Source organism: Myzus persicae, unplaced genomic scaffold (assembly GCF_001856785.1).
Source record: "Myzus persicae strain clone G006 unplaced genomic scaffold, MPER_G0061.0, whole genome shotgun sequence".
In the NCBI taxonomy this organism is placed as follows: Eukaryota; Metazoa; Arthropoda; class Insecta; order Hemiptera; family Aphididae; genus Myzus; species Myzus persicae.
In genome coordinates this window covers 225,597-248,373 of record NW_019101992.1, presented here as the reverse complement: position 1 = coordinate 248,373, position 22,777 = coordinate 225,597, and the positions used below count along the sequence as shown (strand labels likewise).

The following is a 22,777-nucleotide window of genomic DNA, read 5'->3' as shown; positions in this document are numbered from 1 at the left end:
AATCGCCCGAAACCGGAGTAACGAGGTAAACCACATCTATATAATATACATCAAGTACCCAAAAATACGTTTGTCTGTGTGTGTGTGTGTGTGTGTAACACAGGTATATATACTTAGCGTTGGCGGGGACGATAATTAACGTTTAGATTTATCACGTTTGCACGGCACGCACACACGTTGGGGCGAAATAGCTCACATAGAGATACGAAAGAAACGCGATTGACGCGTGGGAGGAAAGCCAACGAGTCGACTGCAAAAAAAAGTACAGCCCCGGCCGATTGCTGGTGCAGAGATACAGTATACCCACTGCAAGGAGGGAAATCGATTTCCCGGGAAAATTATAGGTTTCTCGAAATATGTTTGTTTACCACGACCCGAATAAAAAAAAGGCGCGAATATAACGACACAACGGAAAATAGTTCACGAAATGACGCGGAAAACTCTTATAGTCGATGCCTGTACACAATGAATACGAGGCATCAATGACAGCGATGCGAGCTGCACTCGGTTTAATACGATTTTTATCATATACGATAAACAATATAACTCTCACTGAAACTGATGTGTTTATATATTAATGGTATAGAGGCGGTATAGAAAGGTGCAAACACGGCAGCACATCGTACAAACACTGTTATGGTCGATTAACACGTCTCCGTAAACAACTAAATATACAGGATGCACAACTTTGTGTTTTCTTGTTTTCATGAGCTAACCTTTTAGGAAAAATAGGAAATGACCCACCCGGTGAAAACCTACTTATATATTTTATAAATATATACTCAATTGTATTACGAATGACCTATAGAAATCAATAGCACTAAATAAATAAATAAATAAATAAATAAACTATTTATTTAATTGTATAGCGTTAAATAAATTCTTTCACGCGCGTCCGGCATACCCGCACTATTGAAAGAACCTGGTTTATTTCATCATTCCCTAAACGATGATAAATACTATTATATTGTATCGACTATTCACAATATTTAACTACTATATTCCGACTTCAAATCAACATCACAACTGCAACTTTCGAATATTGTTTTCCGGACAGGATTATCGTTTAAACATTTTATAAAGCTTTAGAAAAAAAAAACAGTTTAACATTATTTTTTTTAAAATTATTATAATCAAACGCGAATAAAGATTGAAATTAAAGGAACTCAGGTTTTTCAAAATTTGTATATTATATGCTCTAACATAATATACCATATTTTTCCAATCAAAAGTAACATTGATGTACATTTTTTTTTTTAGTTTCGAAATTCTATATCGCTTATGGAATGTTTATTTCGGACTTTTACGGTTTGTGAAATTCGTAAGCCGTATAAGTATAATAGTACCTATATACATTTAACATAAAAATAGGCACTGACGCTTATGTCAATAAAAAAATCCCAATGGGAAAGGACTTGGACGTAAAATTATATTAAAATTTCGATTCGTGAGAAAACCACTCACGAATAAAGGGGTTCTCGAGTGCGCTCCAGGAGGGACGACTGCGTTTAAAACTAACCGATTTGTTTATTATTATCGCAACCACTCGTCGTATAAATGAAATCGTTATAATAACTACCTAGCTATGTATATATATACTTTCAAAGTTCAAATAATGATATCGCGTGTCGCGTGGTATTAGGTATAAGAAAAACGGTGCGCTGACAAAATATTATAATTATTGGGTTCCTACCTCTCTACGCACAAGATGCACATTACTTAGTCGAATAAACTACAGATTATATCACAATGATAAACGACGTGCTTGTATATCCTAATATTCTACTCTGTTTTGTATATATCAATCGCGTAATGTGCACATAAATTTAATAGTATATTATGTAATAACGAAAATCAACGTATACGCACCGCTACCCACGAGTATATCGTAAATCAAAATTATATATTGGTACACAGAATACTACATAATATTATATATTTTGTCATTACACAATAGCGGATTACTATATATATATGTATGTGGAAACAATTTAAGTAAGTTTCGGTCAAATTGTAGTCTCTATACATGGCTGTGGTGTATACAATTTTTAAGAAACATACAACTTGAGAAAAAAACGACGTTATGAATCGACGGAATAAAATAAACAAAAACCTACGACAATGCGAGGGCACACAGCCAGCCACACTAAACCGCAATATCGTACATATGGGTTATTTCGAGGGTCGGCGAGAGAAAAAAATAATAGAAGGTGAGAACGTGTTTATTACAATGACAGCATCGCGTCGATAAAATGCGATGTATATTATATACGTGCGTTTATATATATATTTATATATATTAATAGTTAATAATTAAACTGCCACACAGCTCGTTAAATAATCTTCTCGATTATTATCAACGAAAAGGCCGACCGGAGCACGATTAAACTATAGGTATTGTAAAAGTCTATTATAGCGGTATACCTCCCCTATATAGAGTTTCTCTAATTATCGCGTTGATAATTTCAAACTTTGGTACACGCGACAACGGGCCAATTCCTTTGAATCGTTTTCGCAGCGTTTACCTATACCTTCATACCTGTACACAAAGTATCTTCACGAGATTATATTATATAATATAATACGCAGTACAATAATATCATAAAGGGATGACACTTTTCTAACTCATTAGCCGAAAACTTACGAGGCACATAAAAACATTTTCGTGTATACGTACAAAATAATATAGCGGAGTTATTGTGACGTGGATATTAATGTATACAGGCTGAGGAGTTAGCATGCTCACCCTCTATTTCTATTTCTATAATGCAGTAATTCAAAATCTGATCTTTTGTACTGCCTACTTAAGGAGTGTGCTTTGAAGATATAAACTTCTGTTTTTCAAATGAGAACTTCATTTTTCTACAGTAAATTATCTAACGGATAATTTTTCAGTATCTAAATCGAAATTCAAAAGAGTATTTTTTTAACTTTGTGTAATAAGATCAATAAGGGTAATAAGTCAACGATAATTAGTTTGTAAAATATGCAGGATTGGTAGTTTGAAAGTTTTTGTAATTTTTATCAATCCATCACTATGTATAACTTATAAAAAAAATAGTCAAAGTATAATAAATATACAGCAGGTATCCGATTACATCTATTTTGAAAGGATCACTAGTTGAAATGTTGAACTGGGTAAAGTAGGTACATCAACAATTTAAAAAAATTAAACACTAAATAATTTACAGTAAAAAAACTGGGGGAAGGGGGTGGTCTAATTTTGAAAACAGAAGTTTGTTTTGCCACAGGACATTAAGAAGTGGTAAAAAAAAACTCAAGAATTAAAAAATATAATATTGTCTACAAATATTATATAAAAATATTCTAAAAATCATTATTTGAATAAATTTATTATACAATGAAAAAAATGGGAATGATCATGCTTGGTGAATCACTTTGTATACATATATATTACAATGTTGCGTCGCAGAGATGTAAGTAATTCGTTTCGCCAAGATTTCCGCGGGAGCCGCAGAAACGACGCAAACCGTCACACATAACATTATTAGATTATACATTTATAATAAATTATAGCTATACTATACTTCACGATGATCGATAATTTACAAACACGTATTACGCCAATGCAGCTGGGAAACTTGAACAACGACGGTAACTCGATGCTATAAGATATTGCCTATTGTAGTACATACGAGTACATGGGTAATTGTAATGCGAACGTTTGATTATTATTATTATCATCATCGCCATCATGGTAATTACCTACTATAAACGTTTTTGTAATTGTGTGCAAAACTGTATTAACAAATTAACAATATTAAACTCAACATTGGATCGACATAATCAAATAATATAATATGCAGGGAACTGTATACTATAACAATAATTAATAATAATAATAATAATAGTCAAATTACTAGTGCAAAATTAGTGCTATTTAGTTTAAATAATAATAATTCACTCGCGAGCAATATGCGTATTATTATTAGTACGATGTTCGATTATACGTCATTGACAGGTTTAGCATTCTCCCCACAAAAAAGCATCCTATCGCTGCACTAGTGTTTGGTAAGTTTCACGCTTGTACAATCTCATAAGAAATAAGTATTATATATTTAGTGATAATGTAGTATATATTATTGTACATCACATAACATACCTACTATTTGTAATATACCTACATATTGCATATTTTATGTGCAACATAAATTTATAGTATATAGTATATTATATAAGTATATAATAAACATTACAGCTATTGCAAGTATTAATTATCTTATATGAAAACTCAACTTTGATGATAATTCAACTTGCATAATTGTTAAACCATCGTCAGTGTTTTAAGTGTCTTCAAATTTGTTGTACACATATTATTTGTAGTACTATTTTTTTTATACAATTAATAAATAAAAAATAAAGGCGTAATAAGTTAAATATAAAAAGGAGCATATTACAACCTTTTTTCCCCCTTTTTAACAGACAGCAGAGAAAGCTCTGTGTGAACAATACTATACTCTCCCCTGCCGTTTATTGATGCACAAATTATGCAAAAATAGCGTAGTACAAACAGCTAGTATACATTTTGCACATGACTAAATAGCGAACTATTAGGTTCTCGAAAGTTTAAAAAATGATTCTAATATGCTCTAAAAAGAAACCTTAAAATATTCTCTTAATTATCGTTAAATAGGTAAATATGCTGAAAAAAATGTTTTTGTTTTACATAAAATAACTTAAAAACCTGTAGGTATACCAATTACAGTAGAAACATTTTATGATATAAAATATTATATTATATAAGTTAACATTAAACTTTATATATTTATAATATTTGCATTTACCATCTATTTATTGCACACAATGAAATAATAAGTTTAAACTTTAAAATAATTATTGCATACCTTTTCTTTTAAAGTATTTAAATGCAAAATAAAATACAACCTTTGACTACCTCTATACTATATACGAAAATTGTCCTGCTGAATATCGACTTTAAAGGAATTAATAACCCTACATAAATATATCTAAATATAATATTTTATTATTCGCCAGAGCGATAGAAACCAAACGGAATAAGAACGTAGAGGGTTCTTAGACATATAAATCCCAACCATATTTTTGGGAAACACGAAAACGACACGGGGAAACTAATAAATTGATATGAAAAAAAAGCAATATTAAGGACCATACCCGGTGGAATTGGTTAGAAACGGTGCAGCAGAGGCGGTAGCGGAGACGGTTTTTACGGACCGTTCGAGGCTGCTCTCGCACACGCTCGCTTTGCAATCGTCATCGTAGCAGTCGTCGTCGACGTCGGACCACTCGCCTCTGGACGGTTCGTTAGAGTCTGATTGTTTGAGCGTGTGTTCGGACAGGCGGAGCGCGTTCACGTAACTGGCGGTGGAGTCGTCCACGGCCAGCGTGGACCTGAGCTGTTCGCCGTAGTACGTTTCGGACGCATCGTCGTCTTCGTTGTCGTCGCCTCGTCGGCGGTACAGAGATTCGCTACCGGGCGTCCCGGTTCCGGTGGGTGAAGTAGGCGCGGCTGCAGCGCCACTGTTATTAGTGAGCGGCGTAGCCTCCGAACCTGTGGACTTGGCGCGAGACGCTGAACCACAAGCACCGTAGCCTGCTCCGCTTCCGGTGCCGACGCCGCTTCCGGTCGCACCACCACCTCCACCTACCATCCGTCGAACGACTCGACGCTTGACTTTGGGCTTGCGGTGCCGACCAGCGTACACGCAGAAATACGCGAGCGCTACATACACGACGGACACGACGAAACACGGAATGGGGAAAACCATCGAGTATACCAGCTGTCTGGTGCTCTTGGCCAGGTCCAGTTCGGTGATGACCACCCACGGTTCGACGCGGCTGTAGTAGCACGGGTAACTGGCACCCACCTCAAAGTACCGGTCCCGGAACGTGGTGCAGTTAAGGTGAGGCGGGTACCCGCACCCCTTGACGTTGGGGTATATGCGGGCCAGGGAGTACGCCCACCCGGCCGCAGGCTCGGGCTCGATGGGCCGGTAGCCACGGACGAGCAGAGATCTCTGATGCCGGGCGTTCAAGTCTCCCGCTCGATCCCCGGGTACGGTGTAGTTCACGAATATCTGCGCGCATTCGTATATCTCTCGGGTGCAGCCTTCTCGGCAAGATGCCCAGCCGCCCGGCAGCGAGCAGTTGGATGCACCCTCGCGGATCTCCGAGTGCGCAGTTACGCACGTGGTCGGCGTCTCGTCGAACTCCATCAGTATGGTTGTGATGGCCGGCTCGATGAGAAACGGCACTAGGAACAGGAACACGAACAGGCTGACGATGCCCAGCAGTATGAAGAACGTGGTCAGGTAAAATAGCACCCGTTCCCGGAGCTCCTCCAACCGCTTCCTCTCCGCTTCTTCGCGTTGCTGCTGCTCCAACTGCTGCTCGATCTCCGCCGCCGCGTCGTCCACCGCTGCCGGCCCGTCGTCATCCATCAGCTCATCATGACGCGAGGCCGTCCCCGCCCTCTCGTCTTACCAGCCGACCGCGTGTTGTATGCATTTTCGTCGCGGTTTCTTAGATTTCGATTAGTTCGCTTATTATTTAATACTATTACTAAAATGTATACGGCCAGCGTATTTCGAGTTGACAAAAAATTTGAGCACACGTTTCACGAAAAAAAATTTCTTATAAATCAAATGACACCTCGTTGAACTTTTATTTTGTAGTCGTCGTCGTCGTTAAAGCTTATCAGTATTTGAGTCATTTAAGTCGTTCGTCGTCGTCGTCGTCTGCCAATTGCCGAGGAGCGTTGAGAAGTGGTCGCGACGTCTAATCGTTCTGTCAGATCCATTTCCCTGGTAGTATTATAAGTGTATAATATGTGTGGTAGCTATGGTCATCTACTATAGTCTCCGTTTGCAGGTCCTAAAAACGCATATCGTTATGAAAAACACACGCGCGTACAGTCGTATATCGTTTTACCGACGCAATTACGGCGAAAACTTTCTCAATCCCGACGCGGTGAACTGGATTTGGTGGACGATGGGGATGGGGGGTGGGAGTGGCTGGAGCAAGGTTGATATTTTACGCACGTATTTGTATTGTATAAATATAATGTACTTTATGTATCTACTGTCGAATTTCGTTCAACGCCACCGCACAGCTAAGATACACGTATAACCGTATACTTCTTTACGTATATTATATTATTACATCCACTAACAAACTTATAGCAAGGAAGAGATAAAACATGACGTTAAAGAGCGAATGAGAAACGAAACTCATATAACTCGAATAACTTATATTTGTTCATGTTCCACGAATTAGTCAGTATATGTACAACATGTATTGTACATACCCATTAAATATGCACCGAACATGTTTGAACCACTGAGAAATCGATCGTATTACGTATATCCCTAGGTAATAGTAATAATTTCGTGCTTCATAGTATGATAATATGTGTATGCGTTTGTGTGTGTGTGGGTGGGTGTGTCTAATCCACCTCGAAGTATTCAATTTTTAAGAAACTTGTATCTCTATAACATATGTACGGCTACCACCTAATAGTAATAATACCTACTATTATTTTATAAGGCTACCCATGTCTCCGTCAAAACCAACACCTTCCTACCTTAATTTATTTCTACGGTATATTATACGCTTAATTCGTATACATGAAAAAGTATACAAGGCGCACAACAAACAAAAATTAAAAACGTATAAAAAGTTCTCCCCGCAGATGTCTCTGCAAATGTCTCCCTGCATTATGTTATTATAGTTTGTGTTCCTAAAGCCACTGTCAATAATATGACGACGTCTAGCGACTGCTAGTACTGAGTAAATAGAAAGAGAGAGAGAGAAATGAATACGAACACTACTATAAACATGCACGAATCTCGTTTGTTAAGTTATTATTTTCAAATAAAGTAAAATATACGCAGTATACGTGAAAACTATACTCGCATTACATATATATACCTACGTAATACACTACACACACACTACTACTTTATATAACTAGCGACTTATTGTTCACGCGCGTCCTCTATAAACCTATTATACGCTTAGTACGTATTGTTTTTTCGTTATCGAATAATGTTATAATGTATATCGTGTACACTGTACATACACATAGAATAGAATATATACGAGGCGATTTTTTTTGACACGACAGACTGCATTATCGTGGTTATATTTACAGTTTTATGGTTTTGAAGGGAAAAAAAAACATTTGTACATAATTTAAAGTAATAACTACTGCAGATAACGATATACACGGCATGTCGGTATACACCTACCATATATTTTCCCAGCACAATTTTTATCTTAGTCATATATTTAGGTATAAACTATATTTTTAATTTCTCGTTTGAATATTTTTCCGATGCTGAAATATTGTCAAATATTTTTTTTTTTTTTTTATCGAACCAATAAATATAAATAACTTTATATTAAGATGTACCTATAGTTTTAATTATTTATAAGAATTTAAAGTTGATATAGGTAGTCGTCCGATGTAGAGCACTACTATTTTGAGGGCTATTTTATGCAACTTTTACCACTGTTATCTATAAACTGTAAGTGCTTGTGAATAAAATAAAAGCTATATCCGTTCCATGTTCGATATTTATATGCATACAAATATATGAAATAAATATGAGTTGTAATAAAACAAGGATTGCTATTTCAAAAGTTAGAAGTATAAAAACTTAAAAAATTAAACTACAATATTTTAATTTATATGTATGTACCATAGATCATGGTGTATAGTCAAACAATATAAATAGTAAAAAATATTTGATTATTAAAACAAATGTAAAGTGCGATTAAGTCAGACTAAAAAGTTTCCTTCAGAAAATCAAAAAAGTTCATTTGCACGGGTGTTTATCGTGTTTAAATGAACGGTCTCTAATAGAATATAAGTTGATTAGCGTTTCATAAAATTTTACCTACCTACACAGGAGTAGATATACGAATTATACCTATACTTATTCGTTTTAATCAAACACGAGTTGAAATTAAATTAAATGGGGTCACTAACTTTGACACAAAAATAATGGAGATTACGTAAGACTCTAACGTACAATTCCCCATTTATGTTTGTATCATAAAATGTAAATATCCCTCCGGATGGATACGATGTTCAAAGCATATGCATATTATATAATATGTATAATATGTACGATGTACCTACACTGAAATAGATTCAAAATTGATTGACTTAAAATGTTAATAATATTCAAACTTATATAGCATCACATAGGTGTTTATTTTAAAAATATTTTTTTTTCCGTGAAGGTACTTTCATGACTTCAAAAGCACACTGATTATTATTATTATGATTATGCATAATGCATTTTATACCATCGATCAATGAACGTAAGTTTATCTATACACACGTCTACCTATATATTATTACATTTCATTGTAAACACGGTATTCGTATAATCGTGCAATATTAGAGTGTAATGTGTATCCTCGAGGAACGCGTACAATGTAGGTAATAATATTATGATTACCACCTATCACTCGAACGGAACGAAAATAGATCGCGATCAAAATTCGGAAATGTCATAGTACAAAAAGTGATCGGCGAGAAAATACATCATCGAGGTTATTATGATATCCAATATAGGTATAGTAAATATTATATGTAGATTAGAGGTAGCTATACACAAAAAGCGTGTGTCGGCTGCGGCGGTGGTGGCGGCGTCAGAGATCGAGAAAGTTGCGTCGGATTAGGCCGGGTAAAATTGTAAGTATAAAAATATATACGAACATAAAGTGTAACAATAAATTATTATTATTATGGAATATGGTATACAAAATATTCTAATAACAGAGGCGGATCGAACATAATATTATACTTTCGATGGTTCGCATATATGCATAGATATAAGAGTGATGGGAGGGGGTCGTCGTCGTCGCGGGCATATTATATTTAATGCGATTTTCAAAGTACAAACTTTTGAGTACTGTCATAAAAGATAATACGTTGTACGTATAGGTACGACGGTTAAACCGTTCAAATCGAACGAGACCTGTATTGCGAATAGATACGGAATGAAAAAAAAACCTATATCTACGTAAATTTCTAGAAATTTATACTACTCCTGGACTATACCCCGATGTAGAAATCGTGTGGACGGGTGGCTTTTTCGATTCTTATTAGTAGTGTGTTGGAATTTAAAAAACTAGAATTATAATTAGATAAATTAATTTTGTATTCGTGTGATCTCGGCTGATATTATTGTTGTAAGTTAATCTGAAACCGGTCGGATCGAAAGGGGGGGGGCATGTACTCAAGCCGCCTCTGTTAAAAATATAATATTATAATCGTTAATAATTATAATAATAATAATATTATTATTAAAATGCACACAGACTACGTGACGTACCGTGTGCGGGCGGAGCGGCGGCGGCGGCGTAATAACGTGGTGGAGCGGCACGGCGCTACTGCTGCTGCTGCGACGGCGGCAGCGACGGCGACGGTTAACGTGCTACTGAGAGCTCCGTCGGCGGCCCGCGATACGCGGTTATATTATACGGCGGCGGCGGCGGCGGCGGCGGCGACCCAGCGGATTGATCGAGAGATCGAGCGGAGAAGCGACGTCGCCGGCGTGCGCTGCTCCTCGGCGCGCGATGCAGAGCGGCGAGCGTTGTTCAGCACACGGCGGGGGATCGGGCGCCGTCTAGCGGTGTCCCGGCGGCGGCCGCGCGCGCGTGTCGTCCCTTACAGCGACGGACAGACGGACGGACGGCCGGCGAGCTCCCGCGCATGCGCGATCGGGAATTGCCGCGGCGGCAGATACGCGTATTCTGTGTAATGTATACGCGTACATATAATTGCACGTCGGTCGGAAAAAAAGACGTTCGCCACACCGTCGTGACCGCGGTAACTGCAGCCGTCAGACGCCCGCCGGGGTAGAAGAAAATTAAATTATTTCAATTCGCCCTAATACGCCAACCCCATTTCCTCTCCCACCACAACAGCCGACGATAATCATACAACGACGCGTTATTTACAACATTCCATGGCCCAAATCATATAGGTATAGAGCACCAATTAAGTCGATCGCGAAATATTCCGAATATTCCGCAATAGGTAACCGCCGCAGGTAACATGCTCTACGCCTAAAGCGTTACGATGTGAACCTCGCTACGACATCTTAAGTATACCTGCAATATATTATCGTGTCCTCCAGGCTATGGTCACCGACCACCGTGTCTTGGCCTACTGACGACGGTATGAAATGTTTCGGGAGGGTAGCAGGTCACATAATGGGACACAATTCAGCCAATCGATAAGGCTCGTTCGCCCTATATTTGATATACATACAATAGACGATGTATACATACGAATGTGTCGCGGTGGAGGTGTGGGTCGGTGGAGTGATGGGGTATACTCGATGGAGGGGGGTCGAGGGGGAAGGTCTCGATAACGATGATTTGACGTAAAGTATTTTATGCACGTTCCGCGGGGATGGCCGTAACCGGCGGCACCACGCGCGATATATGTTTGGACGATAAATATTATATATTATTGTGTATTAGTATAGGTACCTACTACGCGAGTGTATAGCGATCATGAGACGATCTCTCTGCGTGTACGACGCGACGACGAGAAACGACGAGATCCCAAAACTTTGGCCGGTCGGTCCGTTTTTTTTCATATCCTAGAAACTACCCGCTACTCGCATCCCACCCCGAGCGCGCGCCACCCCGGACGTCGCGCGATGTTGCTGGTTGATATTATATATATATATGTATAGTTTCACTGCAGCACATATATTATATATATATATATATATATATGTATATGTATATGTATATGTATATGCATATGTATATGTAATGTATACACTGCGGGCGAGAGCCCCCGCGGATCGTATGAATTTCAATCCCTCCGGGACTGCTCTCTTCCGTATTCACTGCAGTCCACGGAATCTATCCGCCACCACCGCAGAGATCTATATTATACTTGTACGCTGATTTACATCCCGCCCAGGCCATATTATATTGTACACGGGTCAAAGACGGACCAACTTCAACCACGGTAAAATAGAACGACAATGTATACACACTATACACAATGAATCGGCATATATATATTGATATTATACGCACTATAATAAGAGCTAAGTTATATAGATAGCTACACACAAGGCGTCGGTGAACGTTTCCAGTCATTCCCTATACACACCCTCCTCCACTTACACCCACACCTGCTCCACGCACATACAACCCAAAGTCGAACGATCCACCGCGCAAATATGGCAATAAAATAAATACATTTTGTACAATGCATGTGCTGCACACAATCGGTGTCGGGTCGTCTTGCGGTCGTTGTTTGCAGTGGCGGCGAGAAAGGGGTGAGTAGTACGTATTATTATTATTACTATTTTGAATCACGTGATTCAAGAAAACAAATTTACCAGGCCGGATGATGGGTAAATAAATGGGGGCACCTGAGCAGTTTAACCAGCGAGAGATTGAAACGACTCGTCGTCTTCCACCGCGTACATTACCTACCTACTTAAGGAAGACATTTTTCTTTTCGTTGAAAATCACACAATTCTTAGTTATATCGAGTTTCCGATGAAATACGTACATATTATACAGCAAAATGCATTATAATTGTACAGGTAAAAAAGATAATATTTGTACACACGTGCGTATGGAACAAACAATTTACCGATCTGTAGCTGCGGAGGATGGAAGAGATGACTACGTGTAATTTATATTGATATATTGCTCACAACAAGATAGAACATTTTCCCGACATCGCTAGAAGTTGTGCACGAAAGAGTGAGGCCGCTTTAAATAATATAAGCAAACGAGTGAATGACTCGGAAAAAATTAAAAACAAGAGAAAAGAGGCAGGTTTTATTTTATACGCTGCTTTTCATGTCTTTAGAGCATAATATATACATGGCGACAGGTATAGCCGAGTTTAGAATGTTCTTAGCGAGAAAAGAAAACTATTCGCGAATTCTCGTTTATTATTAATTAAACCCACTATGATTCTCTTCCGAGAGTATCTTCCTCTCACTGTCGCTACGGACTACATTGGGGGTGTCTTTAAATTTTGAAGAAAAAAAAGAAAAACTAAGAGAACCGAGCCCAGTTTACTCGGAAAATGGTCATGACAGAATTAAAACGATAATTCTCCGAATATTGTTCGTTTCATTCATTCACTATTTTCTTGAAAACTATACTCGTGATACACAGAAGAATACCAAAAAATACTTTCCTCAAGTATGATCGATAATAATGATAGTTACATTGTTCATGTAGTTACGTGACTTTATATAACTTAGAATTATAATCGAATAAAATGCTAGTTGCTATATACTGCGTAAAACACTAAATTTGATTTTTTAAACTTACTATTTGTTTGTATAAAAGTTCAAATGAAACATATCATACTAAAATAGATAGTATTAAATAATCAGATATTAAAAGTACATTTGGAAAATATGTGTGTGTATTCGTTATTATTTAGCAATCGAAATATTTATGATATACATTACATTGCGATAAACTGTAGTCTGTGCTCACTAAATGCTATATCAAATTATAAAGCTATAAAATCCAAGCACAACAACAATAGTATAATGAGTATGATATGTCATTTAATAAATAATACAATAAAAAGCTAAAATTATTATTTAAGTAATATTAATTTAGATATATGATGATTTTGAAAATTATGAGATAGGTATTTCAATTATTCTCAAAAATGTGTGGTTGTCAAAACTATCAAATTATAATGACAAAAAAAATACCTATTTAAAAAATGTTAAGATTTTATCGGTATGATTGCATTTACATCACAACAACTCTACACCATGGTACAATACTTCCTATAACTCCCGATTTTCATCAGCTAAAACTCAGAACAGGATTATTACAAACAAAGCAATACAAATTCCAATCCTCGGTGTACGTCTATGGGTGTTACTGACTATATGACTAGAAGAATGCCAGAATTATTGCAACACATCTAGAAGTTGCAATACAATAAAACGAGGAACTCCCTGTGCTGCATAGTATGTTTTGAGTGTACCTTATCATTGAGTAGATCACTATTCGATGCGTCAAATTTTAAAATCACAATTTATATATTATATTGTAACTATCTACGCAATACGAACAGTTTTAGTATTTAAGGAAATCGTTAACATACAATAACAAATTTGAAAACTATATTATAATGTGTTTCGAAAATGGTTATCTTAATATTTATGAAAAAATGGTAAGCATCTACGACTATTCTTCCCGGAAGTTATTTTACAACACAAAAAATAAAATCAATTTCTTCAAAAACAGGCGTTGAGTAAAAATTCCAGTTTTGCCGCTGTTATGTGCTATGTCATTATACAGGTAAAATTCGGATATTCCTATTTTCGATCCCCTAAAGTACAAGCTATAGATTCAAGTTTCAGCCAGAATTCATCCTCGATGCTTAAGACTGAAGTGAATTTATTACTTTAAAACAGGATAATAAAGAAAAAAAATACATCTCACTGTAAGACGAATAAATATACAAATTAAGATAATCAGTAGAGATTATAAAAAACGTAATAATAATTCTTATTTCATAATACTGAAATCCACTGGACCGGAAATGATGATTTACGTATACATACATACATATTTAAAACTTAACTAATAAAAACATATATAATTAATATACATAACCTTTATGACTATGAAATTGTAAAAGTACACAAGTTTACAAAACAATTCAACAATACCAAACATGAAAACTAATAAATCTAAAAACTACTACTAAAACAATAATTTAATGTTTTACCAGGTTTATTAGTGATTTATGTTTTTTTTAATCTAACTGGCTTTGACATTTTAGGCAAGCAACAATTCGTTTATAAAATTAAATCATGATATTCTGAAGTTGGTTACAAACTACAACCATAATTCACACCTCAATAAGTTCTCTTGTGCTGGCGTAAAATAAAGTTGGAAAATCATTAAGAAAAAAAATTAAATATTTATTAAAATATAGTTGAAGTAATTTGAAAAATAATTTTAAAAATGAAGAAAATTAATGGTTTAAATTTATTAAATGAAAAATAAACCAAAACGTGGGTAAAATCAATGTAGGTGTATATTATTTTTTTAGTACCCACCTACCTATTATATTAACCCTGAATAAAACGCGACAGCTATTGGTTTTACAATGATATACTTGAATTACCGAAAACGCTTTAAACGATATTCTCGTGTTTCAATCCTTTTAAATTTATAGTCGACATAAGTAGACACCTAAACAATATATACGATGTACTTGGGGTATCAAAGATGAAAACTTTTATTGTTTTCCGACGAAAATCTAAAAAATAAAAACAATATAAAATATTGTAGTGTTCGGTAATGTTACTTGATTTATTTAGTATTAGCTTCTAGATAATATTATATTTAAAGACTTGGGATATTTGAATTGAAGTATTACCAAACGAGTACGCTATCCAAAAACTGTCTTAAAGTTGTAGAACCCATTTAACCAACAACAAAAAACCCCGTACAGAACAGTAAGAGAATTCGGGAACATATAAAACCTTTATCGAATCAATCACATTCGTGGTTCAAATAAATGCCAATAATAAATAATCTACGTTAAATGTTCACGTTCTACACTAAAAGCTCCCATTTTAAAAAACATACAAGATAAGACAAACTAACAAAGATACGATAGGTAAGTATTAAAATAAAAACCATTATCATAAACATTATACATATTATACAGGTACTAAATACCTACAGCACAACAATACGACATAAAAAAAACTGATTTTATTTTTATTTTTTTTCCTTTTTAACCGATTCCGAATGAAACTCTCAGTAATCATTACTACTGCAATACATACATTTTATTTAACAAAAAATTACATTATTTTCATAATTATTTAAAAGCTGAAACTATCATTATACAATTTTGTGATTAAAAACATGTATTGATAAGTGTTTTTGAGTAAAGATGGGAGTCATAATAATTGCGTCAAACAAAAACGGGAAGACAAAAGACTATCTAATTAGTATAATAGTACAATATTAATTTAGCTCAATAAACGAACATTTTCGTAATTAGGTTTTAGCAAATTTGTTCGAGTAAACTGCATTTCTACGAATTGTTTCGGATCAGGAATGTTATTATTTCAAGACTACAGAATACAGCATTCACCCTAAATTCGATTGTTGGTTTATACTTATAAGTTATAAATCTAAGAGTAATTCTAAAGCACAAAACGTTTTAATTTATGTGAATATATTAAAGTATACCTACTAAGTTTTAGTGAAATAAACAATTTTTTCAACAACATTTGCAATTATATACAATTACAAATATAATGACATTTATGAAACCGAATAAAATAATATATTATACTATGATATTTATAAGAATAATTTCCATAACCGTATTATTACACCAATGAGCTGATATCATATTGGTACATCAATCATAAAATATAACATCGTAATAACTAGACAAATATAAATTGATACACGAACTTGTAAGTTATTTCGACCCTGGAGTACATCTGTCAGACTAGTCTTATACTCTTATGTTATTGAAGTTTAAACTATAACATTATAAGCCGTGCAGTTGTCTACCAAAATCAAAATTGTTCTGCCTTGTTCATTATTCCACTTAATCGACCAATGGCTAAAGATATCTTGAGTCATCCATACATTTTTATTTGCAGTAAAGTCAACAGGTAAAGCTTTAATTCCTTTAAGACATCGACATAATTCATCATTTAAACAAGTCAGAGGGTGAATATTTGAGAATGTTATAAGAAAATTTGCTTTTTAGCCAAAAATGTGCACCAGCAAAATCTGCGACACATTGTTCTATTCTAATTGAGTTTTTAGGAAAAAAATAAATTATTTTTTTCCATTGGTCGCCTTAAAGTTAAAATTTACCAAAGAAAAGAGTCTAACACACGAGTACCTATCTTTATTTCTGACTTTAACAAACCATTCCTTCAACACGCGTTCATCATTATCATCCTTTTCACATATTTTCCCTTTTCGACTCTGAGATTAATTTTGTAATGCTTCACATTCAATGTCTTTCCTATACTACGTTACGGTCATACTTTTCTAAAATGTCAAATTTCTCACATAAACATCAGCACGTCGGGTTAAATTAGCGCTCATGTTAACTACAAAAAAGGACGATCTGGTGTTGAAACTCAAATGACGACTGATTGTACAACGATTATACCGTCGACTACAACGCTTACTGTTCGCTTACTGTCCGTTTAGATACTAATCGATTTTCTTTTAAATTTTTTTTTATATGCTCGGATCATTCCACTCCAGTCTAATAAGCTACTGAACCCTATATCTGTGAATCTTATAAGCGGTGTCTGCTGTTTATTTTATATCTGATAACCCCTATACACTTTTTTATGACTCATTAGTTTTATTATTTCGCGTAATGTATAACCGACAATAAAACTGCACAGTACCTACCTATGTTTTATGCTTTTATATTAAAATTGTTCGTTTAAGTATATTAATATGGTTATTGTGCATATAACTAACTAATGAATCTATAACTAAATTCAAATATTAAAAAAAATTAAAAAATGTTTAAATGTATATGAGTTTGTTTTACATCATTCGTCCCCTCATATTAACGAACAACATTTATTGTGTTAACAAATTAATGTAGTTAATTTATATACTATCATTAACGTATGTTTATTTTATTAATACAATATGTATTTTAAGCCGTTCAGTCGAAACAATATTTCATCATAGCTAAACAACCAAAATATTGTGTACAATAAGGTAGTGTTAAAAATGTATACAATACCGAGGGAACGCGTCACAATATATAAGAACTTGTTTATAAACTTTAATTGGTAAATATCAACTTTGACGTAGACACACAATAAGTAAACAATACACTATAATAAACTCTCGAGTTTCCTTCGTTCCTTCAATAAAGACCTTGCATTAGCAGCGGCTAACAGATGTACGTTGCGGGAGGATTAATGAAACAATTTAATACGCCCGGAATGTACCTAACACAAATCTCTCATTTAAGTGCTACGGCTATATACATATATATATATATATATATATAAAGCGGATTCGTGTTTACGGGTGGTAATCCCACGATAAACGTATAAGAGAAAATAAATAACCTAAAAATGAAATAATCACCCAAAATAGGAAATAAAAATATCCTAATGTTGTGCAGTTATTATATTAAATTGTAAAATAAAATTCCGTACCTACATCGACTACAAAATGATATATGTCGAAACCCATATACATCGTTATAAAATACCGACCTACGTCTGTCATCGTATAATAGTAGGATAATTGTAATGATGAGTCGTAAAATTGAACACGTTGTAAACGTTCTACAGTTTTAGTGTCTCCGTCTACCGGTACCTACCTATAGCTATATATTCCTACTCCTATAAAATATTATATAATATATAGTCTGCGAGGAATTCAATTTATCTGCTCAGTAGTTACACAACGATTTTAATCGAAAACCAGCTATATACGTTATTAGTATCTGTAATGAGACAATATGGACTGCGCGATTACACTGAGGAAAAACGAAACGACGAAGAAATAAAAGTATAGTTTTATGTCTAATCGCATTTTACGTCGATTTAACGCTCAAACGTTGGAGCATAAACGTCCGCCACATGTGACCGACACCACCCATCGATCATTGATTGATTTTCCGACTGGGAAAATATTTATGAAAAACTTTCGATGGACACTATTGGAGCCGCAGCAGTACCCACAGGCAGACACCGCAAATGCTTCATTGATTATCTCTGTTTACTGTAATGTGCATCATCGTTACCTCATCACCCTGAAGTTAGGTAGGAACAAATAGTAGGTATAATTTTATATTAACTCACAGATTATTGAAACTACTGTTTAAGGTTTAAATCATATTTTTGATGAACAATCGCCCGTATGCAGCAATTCCTATATAGACAATCTGGCCCAATATCTGACGTTTAAATTTTCATTTTTAAATCTCTATCGTTACCTGCCTGTCTTGTAGCCCCTGAGTAACTAAACACAGCCACTCAATTCCATCTCAAGTTCCATCAACGGAGGATTTCTTTACCCAAGACTGTAACATAATCTATCACTTATAATGTATTACATAAAATTGTATTTATACTGTATTATTAGTTAGGTATATTGTAAAATTAGCACAAAATCCCCACATTGGTATCACGAGGTTCGACTTAGAATATAAAAATTTAAAAAATATGCGGCCGAAAATATTGATTCATTTCCAGCTGGTATCACTTGACACTACATGTTGTAATATCATTCCCAAACTGTAGAGTTATCAAACAATTCATAAACGAGCCACCAAGCTGTGACTCGCAAGTATGCTAAAACCGAACAATAATAAACACATATCATGTGCATATTCATAGATAACATTGCGCATTAATATAGAATGATAAAAGTTTAAATTGCATATAGTATTACCGAATATAATAGTATAGTAGGTAACATAAGTTTTATTTTTCACACCGAAAACTTGAGAATACATAGAAATATGTTCACAGATGTAAAAATAATATCCAAATGAAGTAAGAAAGAGAAGTGCAGAAGGATACATCAAATAAAAAAGTTGATACTTTACGCGAACATTTGTAATGGAATTTCAGGTTACCGTAGTAACGAAATCTGACGAAACACCATCGGGGGAAATAAAAAGTAAACCCAGATGCAAATGGACAGGATGAGACGAGAAAGAAAAAAATACAGAAACGCACTATGCATTGGTTATATTTTCGGGCCCTAGTTACTTTGAAATCAAATTTGATTATTGTAATTTATTATTCAAGACAAAGTATAATCATGAATAAAAATAGCAAAAACTTTTCTGATTACGTTAAGAAAATCCAGTTGGGAAGTATAGAGATTATATATTATATATTGGTATAATATATTGTGACGTGTACACTCACTGTCAGTTGACGGGGACATATTTACTATTTAATGGGTGGAAAGGTTAAAAGACGATTGCCCCGGGCGTAATGGGGGCGTGATGACTGATGAGTATAATGTTACTGGGAGGGAGATTGGTCAAACCGCGGCGGGAGGGGGGGGGGGTGCTAAGTATACACCCGTGGCGCCAAAGTCCTTAAGTCGACGTCACTATACCGTAGTTTATACTCAGAATACAGTACAATTTCGAAATTCTCAACAGAATACCATCGAACAGCACGCAGTGTACGCTGTATACATGAATCAGATTTTACTGCAGAAGGAAAGTGTATTGTTTTAGAAAAAAATAAACTTGCTAAGACGGACATGTAAAACATTTTTTTTAACCAACTACTACATGACAAATGCATACAGGAGATAATAGAAGAAAAATAAATTTAATGATATTTTATCCTTCAAGTTTCTGACATTGCGGTAAAAAAAAATTGACAAACACAAAATATTATTGGATTTATTTTACATCTACCTGTCAGACTAAATCTATAACGACAAGTGAACAACTCTCTCCTTATTATTTTTATGACACGAATCAATATAACCCCAAATAACTATATTTATCTAAATCTTTGTGGACCGAGTAAAATGTAAAAGAACAATTCTTAACATTTACAATTTGCAACAAACAATCACAATTAATATATGATAGATTTTGCAAACTGAATAAACCAATCAACTATTTAAAATATTTGTAAGATATGTTAGGTATTTTATTTTTTATATTTCATGGACAGTAATATATTGTTAAGAAAAAAGAGTATCGATAATTATATTTAAAGGTGTTCTTTTCTATGATTTTATTATTGTTATTATGTCCAATATAATATTTAGTTTATTTATTTATCCGAATGGCAAGTAAAATATATATGTAGTGAACGATCCAGAAGAAAATTATATACTTTTTAATGTTTATAGGTGCTTATGAAATAAAACAAATGTTCTCTTCCATACTTCTATGATTATTATTGAGCTTGGACAAAATTACTAAGGATTACGGAAGTTATATACAATGTGACACCGTAAATATAACCGTACAGGTTTAACCTAACCTAACCTTGGACAGTTATTTGTGCGGTTCTTAGTTTTCTAAAAAATATAATTTTTAATAACCTAGAACACTATTAAAAATAATATAACACAATCTGTATGATATTTTTATTTTTATTTGTTAGCAATACAGGTATCTATACATAAGAAATAATTGGAAATTCGAAACGCATAAAAAAATGAACCGATTATAAAAACAAATCTACAATAATTTAATACCAACATACCCAGTAATATCTCTTTCTAAACATAATAGAAAAATAACAAATTATTTTCGAACAGTCCGGAAATTGGAAACAAAACCAAATCATACAATTATTGATCGCTGAACAAGAAAATATAAAAATTTATCCAGTTATTGTTTTATTCAATTTGGAAATTCTATATATACCTACCAATTTATTCAACCTATATTAAAATCTATGTATAATGTTGTATTATGTCACTACTTTACTAGAATCTACAACAGTGGTTCCCAAACTTTTTTCTGCTCTTTTTTTACTCGATTCAGCCTCGGTGCCCTGTTGTGAATAACATAAAAGACGGAACAAAAAAAATATTCATTGATATCCTTAGACCGTAGAACGCGGTGCCCTTAGAAAGTGCTCGCGGTGCCCTAGGGCCTAGGGGACACAATTTGGAAACCATTAATCTGGAATAATTTAATACTGTTATATATACTACACGTACCTACTGTTAGGCGAATAAAGTGTACCTACAAATTTATATCGAACAGTTTACAACATAAATGTCGAGAAATAATTAAAAACGTACCGTTACAAATCATGAATAATATCAAAGTGAAATTTTCCAGTACAAATAAATCGTACTATAATAATACGTTTCCAAATAGAATCCCGGAATGAAATATTTCTATTTACATCGTAAAATAATTACGTAATATATTCAGGAGTAAACGGGGCCGCTGTGAAACCAGTGGGAGTGGCTCGTTGGTGTATATTAATGAATTTGATGGTATTCAACCCTTGCGTACGAGTATAGGGTAGGCTTAATCATGACTTATTGATAATATTATTAGTGATTACTTTTATTTCCTCCCCCAGCAAAAATGCAATACTCTTCGGATTAACTAGAGCTGGGATTAGTTTGAATTGGAACGTTTTTCAGACATTCGGGGGGTAAGTAAGGTCCACTAATATTGATACAAATAATAAATTATTTATTTTGCTTCTTTTTGCATATTCAACTTCATCAACAGGAAAATAGCATGCTTCGTGATATACGCCTATTCAAACGAAAATAATATAAGGGCTAGACAAAAACGACGCTCCTAACTTAAATAGTATAAAATCAGTAATTCTGTCACTGACGAAAAATATGTAAAAATATATTGAAAATTTTAAAGATTTATTTAAAACTAAGATTAACATAAATAATTCGGCTTACACAAATAGCAACTTCATTGAATTTGTTTTAAATTCATAGGGGATACTCGTCTCTTTTACTTAATGACTGTTCGAAAATTATTCGTACATTTTTTGTATATTTTAGCATGTTATAAAAAAATAAAATTTTAAATATTTCATAAATACAACAATATTCACTATGTGTATTCTATTAGAAACACGGCTGTCGAAACTCTGGGACCTTTAAATTTCGATACCATTCTACAACTTTATTATATAAAATAAAAGGGTGCTCAGTTATAAAGTGTACCACTTATAATGACCGAAAACATAAAATCAAACATATTTGTTGTACGCCACCGCTCTACAGACGA

The 22,777-nt window shown here is 34.4% G+C and overlaps 1 protein-coding gene across 2 annotated transcripts in view; it reads right to left on the bottom strand.

Annotated features, from left to right (window-relative positions):
* The window catches only part of LOC111030956 (UPF0769 protein C21orf59-like), a 62,131-nt gene that overhangs the window by 6,011 nt on the left and 33,343 nt on the right, over nt 1-22,777 (bottom strand). Inside the window, exons 1-2 of one of the 2 annotated variants that reach the window (XM_022310703.1) lie at nt 10,350-10,558; nt 5,155-6,873 (exon numbers count right to left, since the gene is read on the bottom strand). The exons of the other annotated variant lie outside the window; for it this stretch is intronic. Of the exons in view, the coding sequence (XP_022166395.1) occupies nt 5,155-6,440 (1,286 nt within the window). The 5' untranslated portion in view covers nt 6,441-6,873; nt 10,350-10,558. Of the gene's footprint in view, nt 1-5,154; nt 6,874-10,349; nt 10,559-22,777 lie in introns of those variants that run through there. 2 annotated transcript variants of the gene reach the window in all.